General features: G+C 56.1%; 1 protein-coding gene across 1 annotated transcript in view; it reads left to right on the forward strand.

Annotated features, from left to right (window-relative positions):
* Nucleotides 1-21,241, forward strand: part of LOC127052440 (receptor-type tyrosine-protein phosphatase V-like) — a 78,676-nt gene that overhangs the window by 47,674 nt on the left and 9,761 nt on the right. Inside the window, exons 16-33 of the mRNA XM_050956057.1 lie at nucleotides 1,964-2,236; nucleotides 4,344-4,616; nucleotides 5,882-6,154; nucleotides 6,625-6,903; nucleotides 7,124-7,258; nucleotides 7,364-7,574; nucleotides 8,037-8,104; nucleotides 9,259-9,385; nucleotides 9,714-9,761; nucleotides 10,986-11,079; nucleotides 11,831-11,921; nucleotides 14,518-14,594; nucleotides 16,098-16,232; nucleotides 16,848-16,970; nucleotides 17,817-17,977; nucleotides 18,491-18,626; nucleotides 19,547-19,626; nucleotides 20,144-20,231. Of these exons, the coding sequence (XP_050812014.1) occupies nucleotides 1,964-2,236; nucleotides 4,344-4,616; nucleotides 5,882-6,154; nucleotides 6,625-6,903; nucleotides 7,124-7,258; nucleotides 7,364-7,574; nucleotides 8,037-8,104; nucleotides 9,259-9,385; nucleotides 9,714-9,761; nucleotides 10,986-11,079; nucleotides 11,831-11,921; nucleotides 14,518-14,594; nucleotides 16,098-16,232; nucleotides 16,848-16,970; nucleotides 17,817-17,977; nucleotides 18,491-18,626; nucleotides 19,547-19,626; nucleotides 20,144-20,231 (2,672 nt within the window). The remainder of the gene's footprint in view (nucleotides 1-1,963; nucleotides 2,237-4,343; nucleotides 4,617-5,881; nucleotides 6,155-6,624; nucleotides 6,904-7,123; nucleotides 7,259-7,363; nucleotides 7,575-8,036; nucleotides 8,105-9,258; nucleotides 9,386-9,713; nucleotides 9,762-10,985; nucleotides 11,080-11,830; nucleotides 11,922-14,517; nucleotides 14,595-16,097; nucleotides 16,233-16,847; nucleotides 16,971-17,816; nucleotides 17,978-18,490; nucleotides 18,627-19,546; nucleotides 19,627-20,143; nucleotides 20,232-21,241) is intronic.

Here is a 21,241-nt window from a genome sequence, read left to right on the forward strand (position 1 = left end):
TGGCGCCTGTGGATGGGGCAGCGCGCCGAGCCTCCTGGCCACACCTCCGCGTAGGAGTGGGAATGGGGACATGCTGCTGCTTCCAGGAGATGCTTGAGGTAATCGCTGCCCGGAGCCTGCACCCCTGAGCCCCTTTCTCACCCCAACCCCCAGCCCTGATCCCCCTTCCGCCCTCCGAACCCCTTGGTCCCAGCCTGGAGCACCCTCCTACACCCCAAATCCCTCATCCTCAGCCCCCCGCCCAGCAGCACGCACCCCCTGCCAGAGCCTTCACCCCCTCCTGCACCCCAAACCCAACTTTGTGAGCATTCCTGGCCCACCATGCAATTTCCATACCCAGATGTGGCCCTTGGGCCAAAAAGTTTTCCCGCCCCTGGGCTAAGGGGAGGTGGGCTACCCTCCCCTCACACTGCCCTGTTCCCATAGGGAGAAGTGTGCGCACACTGGTGCACGTACACACATACACACTCACACAGACATGCACCGGATAGACACATCCACATGCCCAATGACACAGAAAGATGCACTCTCACATAGGTGCATGCACATGGACAGAACATGCCTGCACTGATGTGCCCGATCACACAGATGGATGCACACATGGATGTGCACACGCTCACTCACATCCACTCATGTAGACGTGCACACATGGATACCTGCCTGCTCATGCACATGCTAAGCTGTAGTGTGTACAGAGACTAAAGGTTCAAGGGCTAGTGAATGAGGATATTGGAAATGAGTGGCTGCATATCAAACAAAATCAGAACACGCTTTCTAGAGACTAAACTTAACTACCAAGGTAACCTCCAGTCTCTCGACGTTTTAGCTCACCCAAAGTTCTCTCCCACCTTTCCAGCCAGGACTGCCCAAGACCTGTGTTTGGGAAGTGAAAAGCGCTGTCCTTTCTGTTCTTCAGTGAAGGTTGCCTGGGTGTTATATTTGCCTTCTAGAAATACCCCCTGTGACGGAGCAGGGAGCAGGGGAGTTACATTCGAGATGAGAAGAAATCTACCTGCTCTGTAACCTGAGCCAGGAGCGGGATTGGGAGAATTCACACTTGCCTGGGAGACTGAACAAAGAGAGGAGAGGGGGGAGACAGCTGCTGCAGGGGGTTTTGGTTTCAGTTTGGGCTGGGTGGTGCAACGCAGGGAATCCCAAGCTGGGATCTAAGCTCCCTGAACCCCCAGAAGGACTTGATTGAGGGGTCCTGGTTGTGCCTACAAGCTCTGCTGTAGACTGAGTTCCTACTGTCCAATAAACCTTCCGTTTTACTGGCTGGCTGAGAGTCACTGTGAGTCCTGGGAGGAGGAGTGCAGGGCCCTGACTCCCCCATACTCCGTGACGCCTCCCACCCCGTTCATTGTCTGTGCTCTCACACTTTCCTGGTGATTTCACAGCTCTTTGTTTAACAGTTGACTTTGTATGTAAATGGGTGTCTGCTGTGTTAGCTTAGGGTGCTTGATTCACATTGCAACAGAGAGAGAGAGACACTTCACAACCTGGTTTCCTCCTTTGCTGGTGACTAATCCCTTGATACAGCGTTTCAGAGCAGATTTCCGATGTATACATAACTCCTCACATAGCATCTATGCCGACCTTTCACAATGATGGTGGTGAGCAGAGTGATACTGGCTTTCATTTCAAACTTCCCCTGACAGTGTTTGGGGAACCAGAATGTACAGACCAGAATCAGGAGATTCCTGTAACCCTCTTGCCAGCTGGTGTTCAGAAGTTCATGGGTCACAGCACAGACTGTCACAACAGGGGCAGATGGCAAAGTAGCAGCAGTGCATGGGGTGCAGACGAAGGAGTGGGGGGAAGTGTGTCAGTGGCAGGAGGGGTGTGTGACAGCAAGGCCCTCCCTTACCCTCAGGATGCACATACCACGCAGTGCACTGTCTGTCATGCTGAGGATCCCATTCACTCTGCCCCGTTTGTGATATAAGATCTGACGTTTCCCCAGATCCTCTGGCACCCCCTAACATGTCCCTGACGAATCAGGGGCACCACGACAGGCTGACCGCATGCTGGGGAGCTGCAGCAGGGGGCCGGGACAGCTACACGCTGACTCTGTACCACGCGGGATCAGGTGCCATGGCAGCGAAGGTCTCTCTTGGGAACGACACCCACAATTTCACCTTCGTGAACCTGGCCCCAGGAAGCCAGTACCTGCTGGAGCTGGCTTCCACGGCTGGGCCCTACGGGATGTCCATGGGGAACATCAGCAACTGGACATGTGAGTAGCGGGATTTTCATAGTGAGCCAATCTGAGCCTTAGCAGCTGTTAGCAAAGCATCTGTGAGTTCACAGCCCTGGGAGCCAAGCAGAACTGGTCCGCCCTTCCCAGCTGTGAATCCCAGAGATGGTCTCTGGCATTGATCAGTGAGTTCCCAGTTCCCTCTGGATCCTGTGACCTGCTTTGGCTCTGCAGCTGTGTGGGAGCCGGAGGTGAACCTAGAACCAGGGGGCATCTGCTCAGCGAATTCAGGCTGAGTAAGTTGAGACCCACCCTATTGGAGGATTGGGGTATGACCTCATACTTAGTGGCCATGACGGATCGAACCTGTGTCTACTCTGGAAATCGATTCTGTAAAATGAGCCCTGGGGTTATTATCTTTCACTGATTTCTGTATCAAATCCACTCAGTTTCACAAGCAAATGGTTTTATTTTCCCCTAACAGCCAGCCCTGCCCACTCAGCTTGGGATCTGAGGGTCAAGCTGGGTTCTTTCCATCTCATGCCTCCTCCCCAGTAACCAGGAGCCAGTTGATGAGTATACAGGATTATGTCTCAGTCACAGGTTACACCTATAACTCTCCTCAACTGTGTCCAAGTTTCTGAGGATGATGTGCATGGAGGAAAGAGGCCGGCTTGACTCTCAGCTCTCAGGCTGAGTGTGACCGGCTGGTTGTTAGAGAAAAGAATCTTTATATGTATAAACTGAACTAATTTAACTGGGATTCCTTGAGACACAATGGACGTGAGACCCCTGATGCCCGTTTGGCCAATCTTTGAGTTGACCCACACTGGGAAGGATCTGGCCCTTGCTAATAGAACTGTGGCCATTTCCAAATGCACGCAGAGGGGAGAAGGAGAGATTTAGGGTCAGATGTGCCTGAGGGGCCCAAGACTCAGGAAGAGTCACTGGGTCTTAGGCTCCTAAGTCCTCTGGGTGTTTATGAATATTTTACCCATAATCCTCTAAAAAGCAGCTTGAGACCCCAAACCATTAACAGAACTACACCTGCCGACAGGCACACACAATCAGCTCCCCTCGTCCCTGTCAGCCTGCTGCGTCCTGAGTCCCCTCTGCCAGGCGGTGCCATCTGTGCCCTCCCCCTGGCCCATTTCCGCTTCCCGCTCTGCCTTAGGGACTGCGCTGTCGCCTGCCATTACATAGCTGTGGTCTTGAGGCCTCGCGCTTCGGCCATATTGAGCTGTGATTTGAAGGCTAAATTGCAGCAGGCCCCTGGATCCAGTGCGCACAGTTCTTTGAGCTGGTGCGAGGTGGCATTGGCGCCTGCGCTCAGAGCCGGGCATGTAGCTGATTTCTTGGTGCAGTAGGCTCCCTGGGGACTTTGCTGCCAGTTTGGCATCAGTTTGACACTGAAGCTCAATCAACAGATGCCGAGGGCTACACCTGGCCAGATCTAACAGCACAAGGTGGTAAGGGGGAGTGAACCCCACAGCACACTCCCCAGTACAGCTGTGTTAAACCCTCTTGGGCTGAGCTCCAGGCTTGTGGGGCACCCATTAATGCTGTCTGGGAGCACATGGCACATGGGCAGGGATGGACTGGGGCTGCCTCCCCAGCAGTGGGGGGTGGGAGGTGAATCACGTTGCATCCTGAGAAGGGCTGCAGCAGAGTATGACCTGCTGCAAAAGGGGTGGGGGGATTGTAAGTGAGGCACAGTCTTTTCATGGAGATCTTGCATAGCACCCCCTGCCCTATACACAGGGCGGTGCCAAAGGGTGCAGTCTATCACTGCACTGAGACATCTGGAAGCCACGATAAACTCTTCCCCATTGGTACAAACTCATCTGGGAAGAGTCAGGGCTGCCTGTGCATGGGACATGGCTGCATCATGTCTCCACAGGGATCGCTGCATGGACCCGATCTCAGAATCAATAGCACCTGGGCCTGGTGTGGGAAAGGAAATGAGAATCCTCTGCCCTATACCTGAACTGGGAATGTGTCACCCCCCATCCCTTGGCGGGACATGAGTGGCGAAGACAGTTAAAGCCATGTGCATTTAGCTAATGATGACAAAGCCAGGCCTGGGTGGCTGACAAACCCCTGCTAGTGCATGTGGCTTTCATGGTCTCTCCCGGTGTTTCCCCAGACCCTTTGGCACCCCCTAATGTGTACCTGACAAACCAGGGGCACCCCGACAGGCTGAGCGCATCCTGGGGAGCAGCCGCTGGGGAGCGAGATGGCTACATGCTGACCCTGTACCACGCTCAAGCAGGCACGGTGGCAGCAAATGCGTCTGTGGGGAAGGATGCCCACCAGTTCACCTTCTCAGGCCTGGCTCCAGGACACAAGTATTTGCTGGAGGTGGCCTCTGTGGCTGGGCCCTACCGGACGTTCTCTGGGAACATCAGCGACTGGACGAGTGAGTGTTGGGAGTCCCAGCGCCTTTGCCCAGCGCATGAGATACAACGCTGCCGAGCTGGGTGGGGTTGTGCACACGGAGCAGCAGGCTGGGGCGGGGGAGTAGCTAGTGCTGCTGCGTGACAGCTTGTGGGCTGCAGGCACCCTGGAGGAGGTGGGTTTGGGCTCTGGTTTAGGAAGCTTAGGAGGAGCCGGCGGCCTCTGAGGACCCCAAAGTCCTGGCTAGGGAGCAGCCAGTGGAGAGCCTGCAGCCCGGGATTGCTCTCTTTGACCAGGCATTCTGGGCTTTCCAGCGTCCTTTGCTCTCAGGGCCTTGCACCGTCTGCAGCGAGCGCTTTTAATGGTAACAACACAGCCTCAAAGCCATTGCTCCTCCCCAGCCACGGGTGGGCCGTTTCAGCCAAAGACCCCTAGCACACTCCTGCAAGGTGTCGACGAGGCCAAGAACTTTGCGAGACTCCAGCAGGGAGGGGAGCCTCCAGGGCTAAACCTGTGTCTTTTGTTCCAATCTTTCCAATCAGGGGCATCAAAACAAAAAATGGCGTTGGTGTTAGCAGACAGCGGGTTCAGCTTTCAGTGCATTTCCAACATTCTGATGGACTTTTTGTCTGCAGCCAGGCCAGTCTATTCAAGAACAGCTGAACATTAGGTACCCGAGCCTAGATTTAGGTTCAGAACCCAGCTTAGGCAGGCGAACATGCACTAGCTCAGCAGGAGCCAGCATGCCAAAAATAGCCTTGTGGCCATGGTAGCACAGGCAGTGGCTCTGGCTAGCTACCTGAGTAGTACCCAGGGGTGTGGGGTGGGGGGACTGTGTCACAGTCACCCTGCTATTTTTAGCACACTAGCCTGAGCAGAGCTAGTGTGTGTACGTCTACCTGCATGGGAATTATGCCTCCTAGCTGCTGGATAGAGGGGCTAATTGCTTCTCCACGTTGCCTTTGTTCCAGCTCAGGATGGTGAGGGGAGCTGGGTGTTTCAGCCAAGACGAGCGTTTAAAGGGTGACACTTCCTGGTAGGAAAATAATCTCATAGGTAAAATCTCTGAAAGAGTTAGGAAACTAATTAAAGAGAGGAGTCCAAAAATGTCCCCGCGGGCAATTTGAGATGTGAAGAATAGCAGCACAGAAATAAAAAATCTGCCTTAAATGAAGACTAGAAGGATTGTCTCCCAAACACCGACTGTATTGCCCTGGGGTGGGCTGGGGGTCAATGTGGCAGACTCAGGAAATGACTCTCTCTCCTTGGATTGTTTTTATAACGTAGCCCCTCTGGTTCCAGTGAATCTCTCTGCAATGCCTGGGGAGAGCCGCACGGTGCTGGCTGTGTCCTGGGGCCACGCCCTCAGCCAGCAGGATTACTGCCAGCTGTGGCTGCGGGTTCCCGGAAACAACACGCTACCACAGAGGCACACCCTGGTGGGGGGACAAGTCCAGCACTTCTTCCAGGGGCTGGTCCCAGGCAGAAATTACTCGGTTTCCCTGAGCTGTGTGGCTGGGCCTTACTGGAGCAGCACGGGCATCTTGGTGGTGCCAATAGGTGAGTATGGGCCTACACTGGGCGGGAGGCTGCAGGGGCTGGAGAGCGCAGCAGATATGTGCAGGGCAGGGACGGGGGTGAGCTAGTGACTGGAGGGAGATGCCCCCACGGAGCCACATGGCCTGGTGGCATCCTGTGAAATAAACCTGGTTCTACAGAGAGTCTTCCTTGGCCTGGTCCTCCTGTGACATGTCTCTCCCCTGCAGACTCTGGGCACAGCCATGCTGGCCCCTGGCCTCCCATGTGACCCCCGAACCCAGCCCAGCCTCACCATCCCTCTTGCAAAGGCCCTGGCCAAGCCACTCCAGCCCTAGGCCAGCAAGCCGGGGGTCCCAAGGCCCAGGTATCCAGCTTTGTGCCTTGGCACCGTGCAGGCATGGAACTGCTGTGGGGCACATGGCCTGGTTTGGGGCTGGAAATGCCCCCACCCCATGTGGGGTCTGCCTAGCTCAGGGTGTCTTCTTTCTCAGCACCTGACCCAGTGGAAGATCTGCAGTGCCAGCCTGACTCCAAGGGCTTTTCCCTGAGCTGGACCTTTCCCACTGGAGATGTGGAGGCCTGTGAGCTGGCGGCAGAGAGGCTGTCCGGGGGGCCCCCTCAGGCTGAGGCTCGGGTGATCGCTCCTGGGAGCAAGACCAGCCTGTGGGGTTTGGAGCCAGACTCTTCGTACCGAATCAGTGTGAGCGCAGTGGGCAGGAACGAGCTGAGGAGCCGGGCCGTGACTCTGGTCTGCAACACGTCAGCAGAGGGTAGGTCTCCCCACGGCCCCCGGGAAGAGCTGCCAGATTGGGTTTGCTGGTTAGCTAGCAGGCCCTATTCCAGAGATCAGAGCTCCTGAACGTGGAGTGGAGGCTGGAGCTTGGGACTGGTTTGTAGCGAAGCTGCTGGATGGGCTGTGGGGCGGAACTGCTCAGGACCAAGCCAAGCTCCAGTCCTAACCCCCCTGGACTGGCTGGGTTTCCATTTCAGTCCTGCCTCCGCCGGTACGAGCAGATGTCTCGCGAGTCGAGCCTGGCTCCAGAGTGCTCATCTCCCCCGACACATTCAGCGAGGAGAACGGCCGGATCGAGTACTACGCCGTCATCGTCACCAGCAACGAGTCGTGTGAGTGCCCACTTCTCACCCGCGGCAGCTCCACTGAGACCCGTGGCCACAGTTCCCTGCCGAGGCACAGGGACTGCTGCTGATACGCTTGTGTCTTAACTCCAGTGTCGAGGCCCACCCAGGAAACTGTGTCCAGCACCTGGTATGATCACTATTACGGACAGGAGGACTCCTACATGGCTGTGCTGCTCCCCAATCCTTTCCATCCAGACAAGAGGAGCACTCCCCAAACCTGGTCGGTGCCGGTAGGAACGGACGAGTGTGGCCAGTCCCGGGAGATCTGCAATGGGAAGCTGAAGGCAAACGCTCAGTACAGGTGGGGACCCCTGCTCTGGTGTATGCTGGAAGACAAGTGGGGGTGAAGGGGGAAAGAGAGCATGGCTATTTGGTGAGAACGGGGCTGCAGCTCCCTTGCACCCCAAACACATACTCCAAGGGGGCCTCAGTGGGACCAAGGTGACTGCTCTGGGCGGTGCTCTGAGGAAAAGGCTGGGAAATGTATGGATGTCCAGAAACCTTCCCCACCCTCTCACATTTCAAAATTCCCTGTAGGAAAATCAGACTTTTCCGAGGGGAAAATATCACAAACCAGCTCCCGTGTTGCCTTCCTGGCACCCATCTCCCCAGCTGGCCCAGACAAGCACCATCTCATTGCTGGTTTCCATTTCCCCAGCACCATGTTCTTTCTGTATGGGGCTGGAAATCCAATGGCAGGGTCAGGCCAATCCTGTTTCCTCTGAGTGGCTGGAACTAACCTCTGGTCTTGGCCTTGCCATAGGTTCAGCATTGCTGCTTTCACCAAATACGACCTGGTGGATCCTTCTGTGTCCTTCACGGCATTTTCAGGTAAGGCTGTTCCTCATGCTGCTTCAGCAGTGGTATTACTAGCTATCCCCTCTAGCTGTCTCTGCTAAGGGAGTTCCTTAATTGCTGCTAATGGGGGGGCAGAAAATCTCAGAAAGGAGTCTCATAAGTGTAGATTACATTTAATAATAATACCTAGTGCTTGCTTGTCATCCATGGATCTCAAAGCGCTTCACAGCCTTTACTGTATTGAGCCTCACACCCTGTTGTAAGGCATGGCAGGACAGGGCAAGCAACCCCATTACACACATGGGAAACTGAGGCACAGAGCAGCTGAGGCAGGTGTTCTCAAACTGGGAGTTGGGACCCCTCAGGGTGTCACGAGGTTGTTACCTGGGGGGGTTGCAAGCTGTCAGCCTTCACCTCAAATCCTGCTTTGCCTCCAGCATTTATAATGGTGTTAATTTATATTTAAAAAGTGTTTTTAATTTATTAGGGGGTCACACTCAGATGCTTGCTATGTGAAAGGGGTCACCAGTACAAAAGTTTTTGAACCACTGAGATAAGGGATTTGCCCAAGTCTACACGGGAAGTCAGTGACAGGGCCAGGACTTGCACCCAGGTCTGCCAAGTCTTCAGTTAGGGCCCAGGGCCGGCTTTAGGCCAATTCCACCAATTCCCCCGAATTGGGCCCCATGCCTAAGAGGGCCCTGCGCCCAGTGAGAATCTCTTCCCTGGCTAGAGGCACCTTTTTAATTTTTACTCCCCTGGTGGCGCTCCGGGTCTTCAGCAGCACTTCAGCGGTGGGTCCTTCGCTTGTTCTGGGTCTTCGGCGGCAGGTCCTTCAGTGCCGCTGAAGATCTGGAGCGAGTGAAGGACCTGCCGCCGAAGTGCTGCCAAAGACTCGGAGCACCACCCGGTGAGTACAAGCCCCACGTGTTTTTTTTTTTTTGTCTTTCCTGCCGGGGCCCCATCGAAACTGTTCGAATTGGGCGCCGCACTTCCTAAAGCCGTCCCTGTTAGGGCCCTAACCACTTGGTTCTCCTTCCCCTGTGATCCCAATGTCTGATTATCCTGGCTGCGAAGCAGAGTGGGTGACTCGCAGCAGGAGTGTCTGGGTCAGTTTGTGGAGCCCGGCGGGATCTTTTGGAATGCACAGTATAAATGCAAAAAATCTCAATGGTCTTTGCCTTCAGCGGCTGGAGCTGGCGCAGACCCCAGTCCTGTTACCGTGCCAGTCGTGGCTGGGATTGTTGCAGGCTTTCTCCTGACACTTGGTGCGATTTTCGGATGGGTCTACTGGAAGCGGGTCCGATCGAAAAGGTAAGGGAGGCCCGTCTGCCAAGGGATGAGATCCAGGATGGGCCTGGGAAGTGGTAGGAAAAGCTGCTGAGAGCGAAGACAATGCGATTGGTGTTAACTGAACAAGGAGGTGACCGACAGCAGATGTATATCAAAAGGAATGGCCAGGTCCAGCATAGCAAGTGTGAGCTGTTGGGTGTGATGAATCCACTGAAAAGTTCCCCAAGTCATCTGCGTAAGCGGGAGGGAGCCGTGCCCTCTCACAGACCCTCCCTGCTGCTAAATAGGGCGCTTGGCCCCGGCCTCAGTGCTGCCAGGACGGGTGACATCCCCTGTGCTTTCCTTTTAGAACCAAGAAGAGTAACTTATTGCAAGAAATGACCACATACAGCTTGAGGTGAGTATGCTGCTCCCAAAGCTGGGTGTCTGGGACTCAGGGTGTCTCCTTGCCTACCCACATGCTAGCACTCCACGATAGACCACAAAGGGAGCGTGGGAAAGAGGAGATTAAGGGGGGATATGATAGAGGTATATAAAATCATGAGTGATGTGGAGAAAGTGGATAAGGAAAAGTTATTTACTTATTCCCATAATATAAGGACTAGGGGTCACCAAATGAAATTAATAGGCTGCAGGTTTAAAACAAATAAAAGGAAGTTCTTCACACAGCACACAGTCAACTTGTGGAACTCCTTGCCTGAGGAGGTTGTGAAGTGTAGGACTATAACAGTGTTTAAAAGAGAACTGGATAAATTCATGGTGGTGAAGTCCATAAATGGCTATTAGCCAGAATGGGTAAGGAATGGTGTCCCTAGCCTCTGTTTGTCAGAGGATGGAGATGGATGGCAGGAGAGAGATCACTTGATCATTGCCTGTTAGGTTCACTCCCTCTGGGGGCACCTGGCATTGGCCACTCTCAGTAGAGACAGCAAAGAGTCCTGTGACACAGGACTCTTTGCTGCTTTTACAGATCCAGACTAACACGGCTACCCCTCTGATACTTGTCAGTAGAGAGATACTGGGCTAGATGGACCTTTGGTCTGACCCGGTACGGCCGTTCTTATGTTCTTATGGAGTAGGCTGTTCCAGAACCCAGGCCCCTGCCAATCTGGTCCATCGGGTCTCTTTTTAAAGTGCCAGCAGGTTCCACGCCGCTCACCTGCTAACCCTTCGTTATCTAAGTCACTGGTAGCTGTACTGCCAAGCCCCAGCCGCCTCTGGGCAGATTCCCATGTAGCCAAGTTCTGTCACAGCCTTCATTGCCCTGAAATGCATCCAGTGCTTAGTAAACCAGTGCGCTAACACAGAGCGAAGGCCAGGCCCCTCCATGGACTGGGGACTCTGCGGCTGGAGCTGGCGCAGACCCCACTCCTGTTACCGTGGGGTAACGGTAACAGGAGGTGGGACAGGCCAACTGCCACCATTCTGTGGACGTCCCAGTGCAAGACGGCACAGAGGACCGAGGTGTCACAGGTGATTAGGTTTGGGGTTCAGAGATTCTAAGGCCAGATCATCTGGACTGACCTCCTGCATAACCCAGGCCATAGGACTCCCTTGAAATAATTCCTCTCTGGGGCGGCGTTTTCTCCCGTCGCCAAGGGCACAATTTTATCTCCTGCAGAAATGTCCACCGGCCGATCCCCATCCAGAGCTTCAAGCAATATTACGAGGGGAAGATGGCAAACGCCAATCACGGCTTCTTCCAGGACTTTGAGGTGAGTGTTGCATGCAAGGAGAGCGTGCTCCTGGGGACCTCGGCAGTGTCACGTGGACGTTGGGGAAATCACCAAGCTCTTTTGCGTTCGCTGGGTACAACTGCACATCGAAGGGGGTGGGGAGGGGACGTAGCAGGAAAAGCAGCTATGTCTACACTGCAAATGGAGGTCTGATTGTAGCGTGGCTTGGCATGCCCGCCCCAGCTCTGTTCTAGCTAATGTAGGTAACAACAGTAGTGAAGGTGTGGTGGCCTGGGCTGGCAACCGGAGAACAAGCCTGCTGGGTAGTGTGGGTGTACACTCGGGTCAGCAGCCCGTTCGGCCACGTCTACACTGCCACTGTTACCGGTGTCACCTCCATTGCCCCCGAGTCTGATGCACAAAGTCACAGTTGCTGGGCCACTTTTACAGGAAGGTCTGACCAAGGCTGTCCTCTGGAGTCCCAGGAGCTGGGGGATTTGCTGCTGAACTCTCCTGAGTGGGTCTTTGGCCTAGTTCTCCTCTGCCCCTCCTGGGCTGTACCCTGGGGGGTCTTCATCAGGCTGCTCCTGATCCATGTCGCTGTGAAAGCCAAATGTGGCCCCAGAAGCCCAAACAATCTGTGCCTCTCCAAACACCATGGAGACCCATTGGCTGTGTGTGGCAAGCTAGGGCTGTGGAGACTCTTGCTGGGGGGTCTCCCGGCTGGCCCTCCCCACCCCAGCCCATCTGTCCCAGAGAGGCTCACTAGGTTTCTCCTTGTGCCCTGCAGGAGCTGAAGGAGGTAGGGAAGGAGCAGCCTAAGGTGGAAGCGGAACTTCCAGCTAACGTGTCCAAGAACAGATACCCCCACGTGCTTCCCTGTAAGTTCAGGGGCCCAGCCCCTATGTCTCCCTCCCGCCCCTTCTGCTCTTTCCTGGCACCTTCCATCCCAGGATCTTGGGGGGACGCTAGCCAAGCCCCCACCTCAGAGGCAGGGCGGTTATCATCTCCTTGCCACACCCAGGGACACCAAAGGCACAGAAAGCTTCAGAAGCCATTTCCAGAGTGGTCAAATGTGGGAGGCAGCATGGCCTGTTGGATAAAGCAGGGTCATGTCACCTCCCTTGCCTCAATTTCCCCATCTGTAAGTTGGGGATAATGGTGGTGAGTCGTGCTGGTGAAAAGGCGCTATTTAAAAGATAGAGTTTATAATTTTGGGTGCCAGGTTGAGACACCCAGGACGTGGTTTTCAGAAGTGTTGAGCCCCTACAGATCCCTTTGGTTTGCTGGAGCTCTGGGTGCTCAGCCTCTCTGAGAATCAGGCCTGGTTACAGCGTCTCTGGTGGGGTACCCACAATCACTGATCACTGACATTCCCACAGTTATTCCCGAGGTGGCCTGGTGAGACAGGGCAGGGCTGGGTCTCCCATCCCATCTCAGATCTCACTCATGCTTTTAACTTGAATGGCCCCCTTTCTTAGTCCCCTCCTCCTTCCAGTGACCCCCAAGTTTTGACCATGGCATAAGGCACAGAACAGCAGGGGCGGTGGAGTTGTCATTTGCCGGCAGGGGGAGCTGCAAGCAACAGGGGGCTGCTCCCTGACCCCTCCAGCCTCCCATCACTTGTGTTGTCCTTGTACTATTCCTGAGGGGTGGGGGAGCTCAGGGCAGACTCCCACCCCAGCCCTTTGAGGCATACTACCCCATGGGAGGCTGAGAAGAGCTCCAGGCCAGGGCCAGCTCCCATCTCACCTTGTGTCCATGTCATTAACACTGACACACACAGCCCAGTGTGCCAGGGGAGAGGAGGAGAGAGGGGTGTTGTGAAATTTTTCAGGGTGCCGAGGACTGTGAGTCTCCTTGTTACCCCCAGCTTCCAGTATGAGGGAGTCTTGTTTGGACTTAACTGGGTGTAAGCTCCCTAGCACCACCAAAGCCCTCTCCTCTGGGGTCTGCCAGCCTTGACTCTGCCTTGCAGGTTAACAGGTGCACCCCAGTCTCTGGGCCCCTTTGAAACATTTCCTTGTCGTGCCCAGCCCTTATCTACTGAACATTCATAGAATCACCAGGTCTGCTGTCCCCAAGGGAACAGTGCGCACTCCAGCTTGTGTGATTCAATGCAGCATCAGCATCTAGCTCAGTATCACAGCACTGAGATACACCGCTAGTGCAAACAAGGATACATGTATTACCAAAGACTCAAGATTCAAGGGATAGTGAGTAACAATAAGGGAAACAAAAGGTGACATATAAAACAAAATCATCACACGCTTTCTAGCGACTAAATTTAATGAACAGACTCACCTCCTGTCTGATGAAGTGTGTCTCACTCAAAGCCTTCTGCAAGCGTCTTCAATCCAGGATGGTTGTGATCCCGTTTTCATGAATGTAAACATGCTGCCCATTTACGTCCTAGGGGCAGGATGATGGGGTCTTTGTTCCCCAAAAATAGTCCAGCGAACCTTTGAAGTGTATCTCCAGATAAGGTTCTCTTCCCCTGCTGTGTTTCTCTGCCTGTTCGTTGCTTTCTGACATTCAGGCAATCCTTCATCTGCTTTCAGCTTAGAGAGGGGATGGCGGACTCATTGTGAATGAGACAATACTTAATGTACATTTCAACAAGGGGCAGAAGACAAAATATCCCTTGTCTGACAGGATGCCTGGGTCTCTACCTCTGCTGTGATACAGACTCTAAGAACATATGTGCAGTAGACGTACATAAGTCCTTACCTAGTATCTAAGCATACATTTCACAGCAGTAACAATGACCAGTGTCATCCTGGCTTTCATTTAAATCCTCACATGACCAGAAGGTCCATAGCAGAATCAGGACAGTCCAGTAGCCCCCTTGCCAGTGGACATTGAGGGGTTCTTGGGTCTCAGGTGCACAGACCTGGGAGAGACTGGTCAGGCCTCTTCCCGAGCTCGTTGGTCACTGCTGAGTGCACCGCCCCACACTGGCTCCATTGCTTCTACAGCTGAACATTACGCATGGTCCCACTTCCCCATGAGTCTATGAGACCCAGCGACCCCTGGGGTGTCCCCTTTCAGACCCATGAACCAGAATGGCCCCATGGAGGTACTCCTCCTCCCTGTCTTGCTGGGCATGATTTGCCTCTTGAAAGGTGTGATGGCTCCTCTCCAGCATCTCAGCAGCACTGGCCATCTCACACCAGGCATGGACCAGGTGTCAGATGAGCTTTGAAGGACAGGCGAAGGGACCTGGGTGGGAAGAGCCTAACCCAGCCCACAGGCCTGGCAGACCCTCCTGAGTAGAGCAAGGGGTGTAGGCCGAAGGGGCCTAGGCTTGCCTCCTGCCTGCCACACGGGTTCCGACCTCCTTGTGCCCAGCTGGAAAAGGAGAAGGACCCAAGAAGGCAGCAGAGCATGCTGCCCCTGAGCCGGGCTCCCCGAAGGACTGGGGTCTGACTCAGCGAGGTGCAGCGCAGGGAGTGATCATTGTTTGGTTTCTTGCAGATGACCACTCAAGAGTTAGGCTGAGCCTGCTGGGGGAGGAGCCCCACTCTGACTACATCAACGCCAACTACGTCCCCGTGAGTACCTGCTTGCCTCCCCCACCACAGCCCCCTGGGAACTCCCCCACACAAGGAGGCATAGCTGGAACATGCAGGGGGCTCGGTCACAAGAGGGTCTTGGTCCCATTAACATCTGGGGCTGGCTGGCAGATGGCACTGGAGCTGGTACAGGTGGAAAGTATTGGAGATGGGGGACTGGCACAGCTGGGCTGGCTGTGGCCTGGGGTCTGTGAAGTGTGTGTTCATGTGTGTGGCCCCGCATGTGTGCATGAGGGCATGGTCACAGCTGCTGCTCTGCCGATTAACGATACTCTCACTCTCAGCCTCTCTGATCTGAGTATCTGAGGATACTCTCACTCTCAGCACGACCTGATCTGTCTGTCTCCTCTTTCTCCTCCTAATCTGTACAGCTGCACTTGACTGATGCTGGACCTGGTCCCCCAGCCCCCATCCAGGGGACTGCCCCAGGTAATGGACAGGGGGCACTCAGCATGCCCGGGAGCGTGTGGGCCCATGTATGCGTGTTGCATGTGTGTGTCAAAGGCAGTAAACAGGAATGGCCAGACTGGATCAGAACCAGGGTCCATCTAGTCATCTCTTCTCTCCAATGGCAGCCGCAGCAGCTGCTTTAGAGGCAGGTGCAAGGACCCCATGAGTCTGGGGTCAGATCTTCTCCTCGCAGGGTCACACTGGGGGCTCGAGAGGGGTTCAGGAGCGTAATCTCTCTCATGACAGTGAGGGGAAAACACACTCTTCCAGGATATCCTATAATAACCCCCAGCTGCCATCTGCTGCCCAGGGAGTGTGCCAATCCTGACACCAATGCTGAGGTCAATGGGCACCTGGCCCTCTCCTGGAGAGACCCGGCAGGTCATAGAATCATAGACTTTAAGGTCAGAAGGGACCATTATGATCATATAGTCTGACCTGCACAACGCAGGCCACAGAATCTCACCCGCCCATTCCCGTATCAAACTTATGTCTGAGCCACTGAAGTCCTCAAATCATAGTTTAAAGACTTCAAGGTGCAGAGAATAATCCAGCAAGTGACCTGTGCCCCATGCTGCAGAGGAAGGTGAAAAACCCCCAGGGCTTCTGCCAATCTGGCCTGGAGGAAAATTCCTTCCCGACCCCAAATATGGTGATCAGTTAAACCCTGAGCATGTGGGCAAGACTCACCAGCCAGACACCTAGGAAAGAATTCTCTGTGGTAAATCAGATCCCACCCCATCTAACATCCCATCACAAGCCATTGGGCATATTTATCGCTAGTAGTCAAAGACTAATTAATTACCAAAATTAGGCTATCCCATCATACCATCCCCTCCATAAACTTATCAAGCTTAGTCTTGAAGCCAGATATGTCTTTTGCCTGCACTACTCCCCTTGGAAGGCTGTTCCAGAATTTCACGCCTCTGATGGTTAGAAACCTTCATCTAATTTCAAGTCTACTCATCCTCAAATCCGGGGTCTCACAGCCTCTGGCCCGGGCTGACTCTGGCTGTCTGGTCTCTGCCCCAGGGCTACGCCTCCCCACAGGAGTTCATCGTCACCCAAGGGCCACTGAAGAAAACCATTGAGGATTTCTGGAGGCTGGTGTGGGAGCAGAGCGTCTGCAACATCATCATGCTGACAGTGGGCATGGAGAACGGACGGGTAGGACTGGTGCCTGGCGCGCGCTGCTGGTGCAAGGAGGGGTCTGGCCCAGAGCCAGATGCAAATGCGGCTCCATTCATGCAGCCGTGCTGGGCCCAGCAATGTAATAGCAAGAGGCCTGTAGGGCAGGGTGAAGGGGTAGTGGCAGTGCTGGATGTGTGGGCACCCGGCCAGGAGACGTCTGTCTCCACTAGGTATTTCTAGAGTGCCCATTACCTAATATCTAGGTGCAGACAATAACTTAACTGTGAGACGAGCACTGTGCATGGGCACTAATGAACCCACACAGCTCTTTGGCATGGAGGACGCTGGCCCTGGCCCCATCCTACCAAAGAGGAAACTGAGGCACAGTGAGGGGAAGCAAGCTGCCCAAAGACACACAGTGGGGAGCAGACGCCAAACCACTAGCCCATGCTGCATTTGCCTCCATGCCCAGGTTCTGCTCCCCCTGTGGAAGACGAGATGTGGCCCAAAGCCCCAGCCTGGAGTTGGAGCATGCTGAGCTGGGGAGTTTCAGCCAGGCCCATCTCTCCAGTGGCTGCTGCCATCTTGTGTGGGCACCAGTCCCTCTCCCTGTGCTGGTTTCCCTGTCCCCACGCCCTGCCTTCCCTCCAGGTGCTGTGTGATCACTACTGGCCCTCAGAGTTGTCTCCGGTCTCCTACGGACACATCCGTGTGGACCTGCTCTCCCAGGGCAGCGCTGACGAGTGGACCACACGCACGTTCAAGCTCTGGCACGTGAGTGAGCAGCTGAGAGGAGCCCAGAGCAGGCCCCTGCTGAGGGCACTGCCGTGGGGGCGTCTCGCTGGGGGAGGTGTCCTGGGGGCAGCTGCCCTTGCGCCTCTGGCCAGCTGAAATGGGTCGGTCCACACCAGGACTCACCTTGAGGATTGTCAATAACCCACAGCTACCAGGGCAGGCAGCACATGGGTTCCCGGAATTTCATCCCCCTCCCATTCGCCATCACCCCCACCTTGTTTCCTGTTCCCATTCTGGGGTGCTGTGCATGGCCCAGGGTTGGTTGTTTCCAGATGCTAAATCGCCTTGAAGGCAGCACTGTGCTGATGCATGTGCTCCATGCCCCCACCAGCTGGTATCCAGGCCGCCTCCCATGTGGCTCCCCCAGGACTGACCTTGCTGCAGGGCAGCGTGCTGGCAGAGCCACATGGCACAGCCTGCCCAGGCAGTCGCATGCTGTGGAGATGGCCGCAGGACAGGGCCCTGAACAGAACAGAGCGGGACCTGGCTCTGGCCAGGAGCGTCAGTCCCCTGATATCTCAGACGTCAGTGTCTCGTCCATGCTGTGTTTGCTCAGTGCTGATGTAACCAATGCCCAGGGCTGGCTGGGGAGTGTCTGGGAATCCCGGAGACCCAGGGTCCAGGTCTGACTGAGGGTCTCCGGGATGCAGCCTTAGCGTCACTCTCTCCAGGTTCTGGTAGCTGATTCCAGCCCCTGGAGGTAACTCAGGGAGCTGTAGTGGACAGACCCTGGGCTCCAGAAATGCCTGGGAACATTCCCCATGAATAGGCCCACTGAGACTCTGGCTTCACTGAGCACTAACGCCGAGTCACCGTCTGTGACAGGAGGACCTACGGGAGGAGAGACATGTGACCCACCTGCACTACACGGCGTGGCCTGACCACGGCATTCCTGAGTCCACAGCTTCCCTGATGGCCTTCCTGGACCTGGCCCGAGGGCACATGCAGAAGGCCAAGGGTTCTGGGCCAACGCTGGTGCACTGCAGGTGAGGCCCTGCCAATTAGGGGCTGCTGGAGAAGGGGAGTCTTTCCCTGAGACGGGAGATGACCTGGGAGATTGGGTCCCTTCTTGTATGTGGGGGCTGGAGCCCCGGGGCAATGAGAGCCCTGGGGATGACCCAGTCTGGAGAGGCAGCTCCCAGCTGACGGTGAGTGAGGGGCACTGCCCCTGCCCTATCCACTTGAGCACTGGAGACTATGGAGATGCTTCCCCACCTTCCAGTGCAGCTCTGGGGCTATCTCCCCAGCCCCACAACCCCCCTCTCCCAGGACAGCTCCTGGGCCCCACAACTCCCACAGCTCCCCCCACACCCTGGGACAGCTCCTCAGCCGCACAACCCCACAGCTCCTCCAGGACAGGAGCCGTGCTGCAGGCTGATGGCCATCTCCTCCCACCCCCAGCCACCCACCTACTAGGGCTGCCTGCTGGGGGGCAGTGGAACCTTAGGGCTGGAGGGAGACCTGCCCATATTAATCCCTTGCTGTCTGTGCTGTTGCAGTGCGGGGGTGGGCCGCAGCGGCACCTTCATCGCCTTGGACCGGCTGCTGCAGCAGCTGAAGCAGGAGAAGGTGGTGGACGTGTTCAATACCATTTACACCATGCGGATGAGCCGCTACTCGATGATTCAGACGTTGGTGAGGCCCTGGACCTTTTCCCTTCAACCCTGCTGCCAAATCAGCAGAGCTGGGAGGGAGCCCAGAGCTCAGCTAGCCCTCCCACCCCTCTGCACAACAGCCAGCTCCTGATATCCCAGAGCTGTTCCCCACTGGCCACAGGATGGTGCTGCCTGGGCCCCTGCCTCAGTGCCCTGAGCAGGGCTCAGATGTGCCCCTGTTAGAGCTGTCCTCCCCTGCCATCTCCCAGCAGCCATGTGCCCAGCCAGACCTCCAGCAGGAACACATGGCTCTTTGGGGCCAAGGGCCTTCCCGGAATTCAGTGTGAGCAGGCCGGGAGCGCCAGACTGGGGGAGCATCGTAGCCAACAGCACCCAGGGACAGGATGAGCTGGGGAGGCCCGGGTGGTAGCTAGCGGGGCAGGGAGGGGGGCGTAATCAAAAGCAGAGTGGCCTGAGCCTATCCCAAAACAACTCGGCAGGCCCCAGGTGTGAGTGGCTCCACGCTGCCCCGTGCACATCCCGAGGAGTGACAAGCTGCACAGGGTGCCCGTGAGTTGCAGCCCAGAGGTCGGCTGATCCAAGTCACTGGACCCTTGTAGCACACCCGGACATGCAGCCACAGCAGGAGCCAGGGACGAGCTGCCGGGGGCTGATCATGGCCAGCAGGAGCCTCCTTAGAAAGGCTGCCTGTGGGCACTGGGTAACCGGGAGGGGATCCCCCGGAGCATGGTGAAAACGCCGGCCAAAGAGGGAGACCGACTTATCCAAGCCACCCCAGCAAGGCAGTGGCAGGGTTGGCCAGGGCTCCTGACTCATTGCACAAGGCTGTGCTCTGCCCAGTAGGCAGTGCTGCCCTTCACGCCAGCGTGGCCCCACTCTATGTGGTGCCATGGTTCGGGTGGGCTCGCTCTGCACTGACCACCTGCCCTTGCCTTCCAGGGCCAATATGTTTTCCTGCACAGCTGCATTCTGGAGAAGATCACAGAGGAGCTGCTCTTGGGCCAGTCTGGGACGGAGATGTAAGCCACCAAGCCCACCTAGCCCATCCCAAACGTGTGGGCAGTTGGGTTCACAGCCTCAGACTCCGATCCAGACCCAGGCCTGGGCGTTGGCTCCAGGCAATAGGGACTCTGAAATCCCAGCTAGATGGCCTGTTCCCTGCACTGAGGCAGGGCCAAAGCCTGGCCTCAGTCCTTTCCTTCCAAGGTGGGGAGCCCCACACCCCTCCATAGCACCATTCCTGCACTGATACTGCAGGGGCCTAACGCTTCCTGGGCAGCCTCTGTGGGGCTCACTACCCCAAGGCAGTGAGCTCTGCTACTGGGTCTCCCACCCTCAGCAGAGATGTAGCCCCCAGGCCAGCTGGCCGACCTTGGGATGCTTTCTCCAGCTGGCCGGTGGCTGGCTGCTCCCGTGGAACTAGCAGGGTCAGGCCAGGGAGGGGGATCACCCTGTCGACCGAATGGCCTGGCTCTTTGGGAGATGTGGGTGCACAGGGGTTTATTAACCCTCCTCCTCCACCTCTTGTTTTCCCAGCTCCTGCCCGATCCCTCTCAAAAGCTTCCTGCAGCACCATGCACAGAAATCGGCCAAGTCCAATGCGGGCTTCCTGCGGGAGTACGAGGTAGGAGCGCCCGGAGCAGCGCCCTGCTGGAGAGCACAGACGCCAGCTCCCCCCTATGTGCTAGGGGTGAAGGGAGTGTTAGCGGCTGGGCCAGACACACAAGTACACACACACACCCCACAAGTAGCTCCTGCTCAGTCAAGCGCCCACCAGATCTGACTATTGTGGAGATGGCTGGTGCTGGGGGCACCCGTTGCCATGGCAATGCCACCAGGCCTGGGACATCCCTCCAGCTGGAGGTTGGCTGGTGCTGCTTCCCTCCTGATCCTCCTGCAGAGCAGACACAGCCGGGACATCCAGCACTCCCTGAGGCCATGTCTACATCTAAAATTTTGCAGCGCTGGTTGTTACAGCTGTATTAGTACAGCTGTATAGGGCCAGCGCTGCAGAGTGGCCACACTTACAGCAACCAGCGCTGCAAGTGGTGTTAGATGTGGCCACACTGCAGCGCTGTTGGGCGGCTTCAAGGGAGGTTCGGGGAACACGAGAGCAAACCGCGGCGAAGCTGGTCTCCTTTCCCGGTTTGCTCTCTCGTTCCCCGAACCCCCGAACAAGCAGGTCTCCTTCCCTGCGGTTTGCTGGGTGGTTCGGGGAACGCGAGAGCAAACCCGGGAAAGGAGACCAGCTTCGCCGCGGTTTGCTCTCGCGTTCCCCGAACAAGCAGGTCTCCTTCCCTGCGGTTTGCAGGGTGGTTCCGGGAAACGCGAGAGCAAACCGCGGCGAAGCTGGTCTCCTTTCCCGGTTTGCTCTTGCGTTCCCCGAACCCCCGAACAAGCAGGTCTCCTTCCCTGCGGTTTGCTGGGTGGTTCGGGGAACGCGAGAGCAAACCCGGGAAAGGAGACCAGCTTCGCCGCAGTTTGCTCTCGCGTTCCCCGAACAAGCAGGTCTCCTTCCCTGCGGTTTGCAGGGTGGTTCCGGGAAACGCGAGAGCAAACCGCGGCGAAGCTGGTCTCCTTTCCTGGTTTGCTCTCGCGTTCCCGGAACCACCCAGCAAACCTCAGGGAAGGAGA

Source organism: Gopherus flavomarginatus, chromosome 5 (genome assembly GCF_025201925.1).
Source record: "Gopherus flavomarginatus isolate rGopFla2 chromosome 5, rGopFla2.mat.asm, whole genome shotgun sequence".
Taxonomy (NCBI): domain Eukaryota; kingdom Metazoa; phylum Chordata; order Testudines; family Testudinidae; genus Gopherus; species Gopherus flavomarginatus.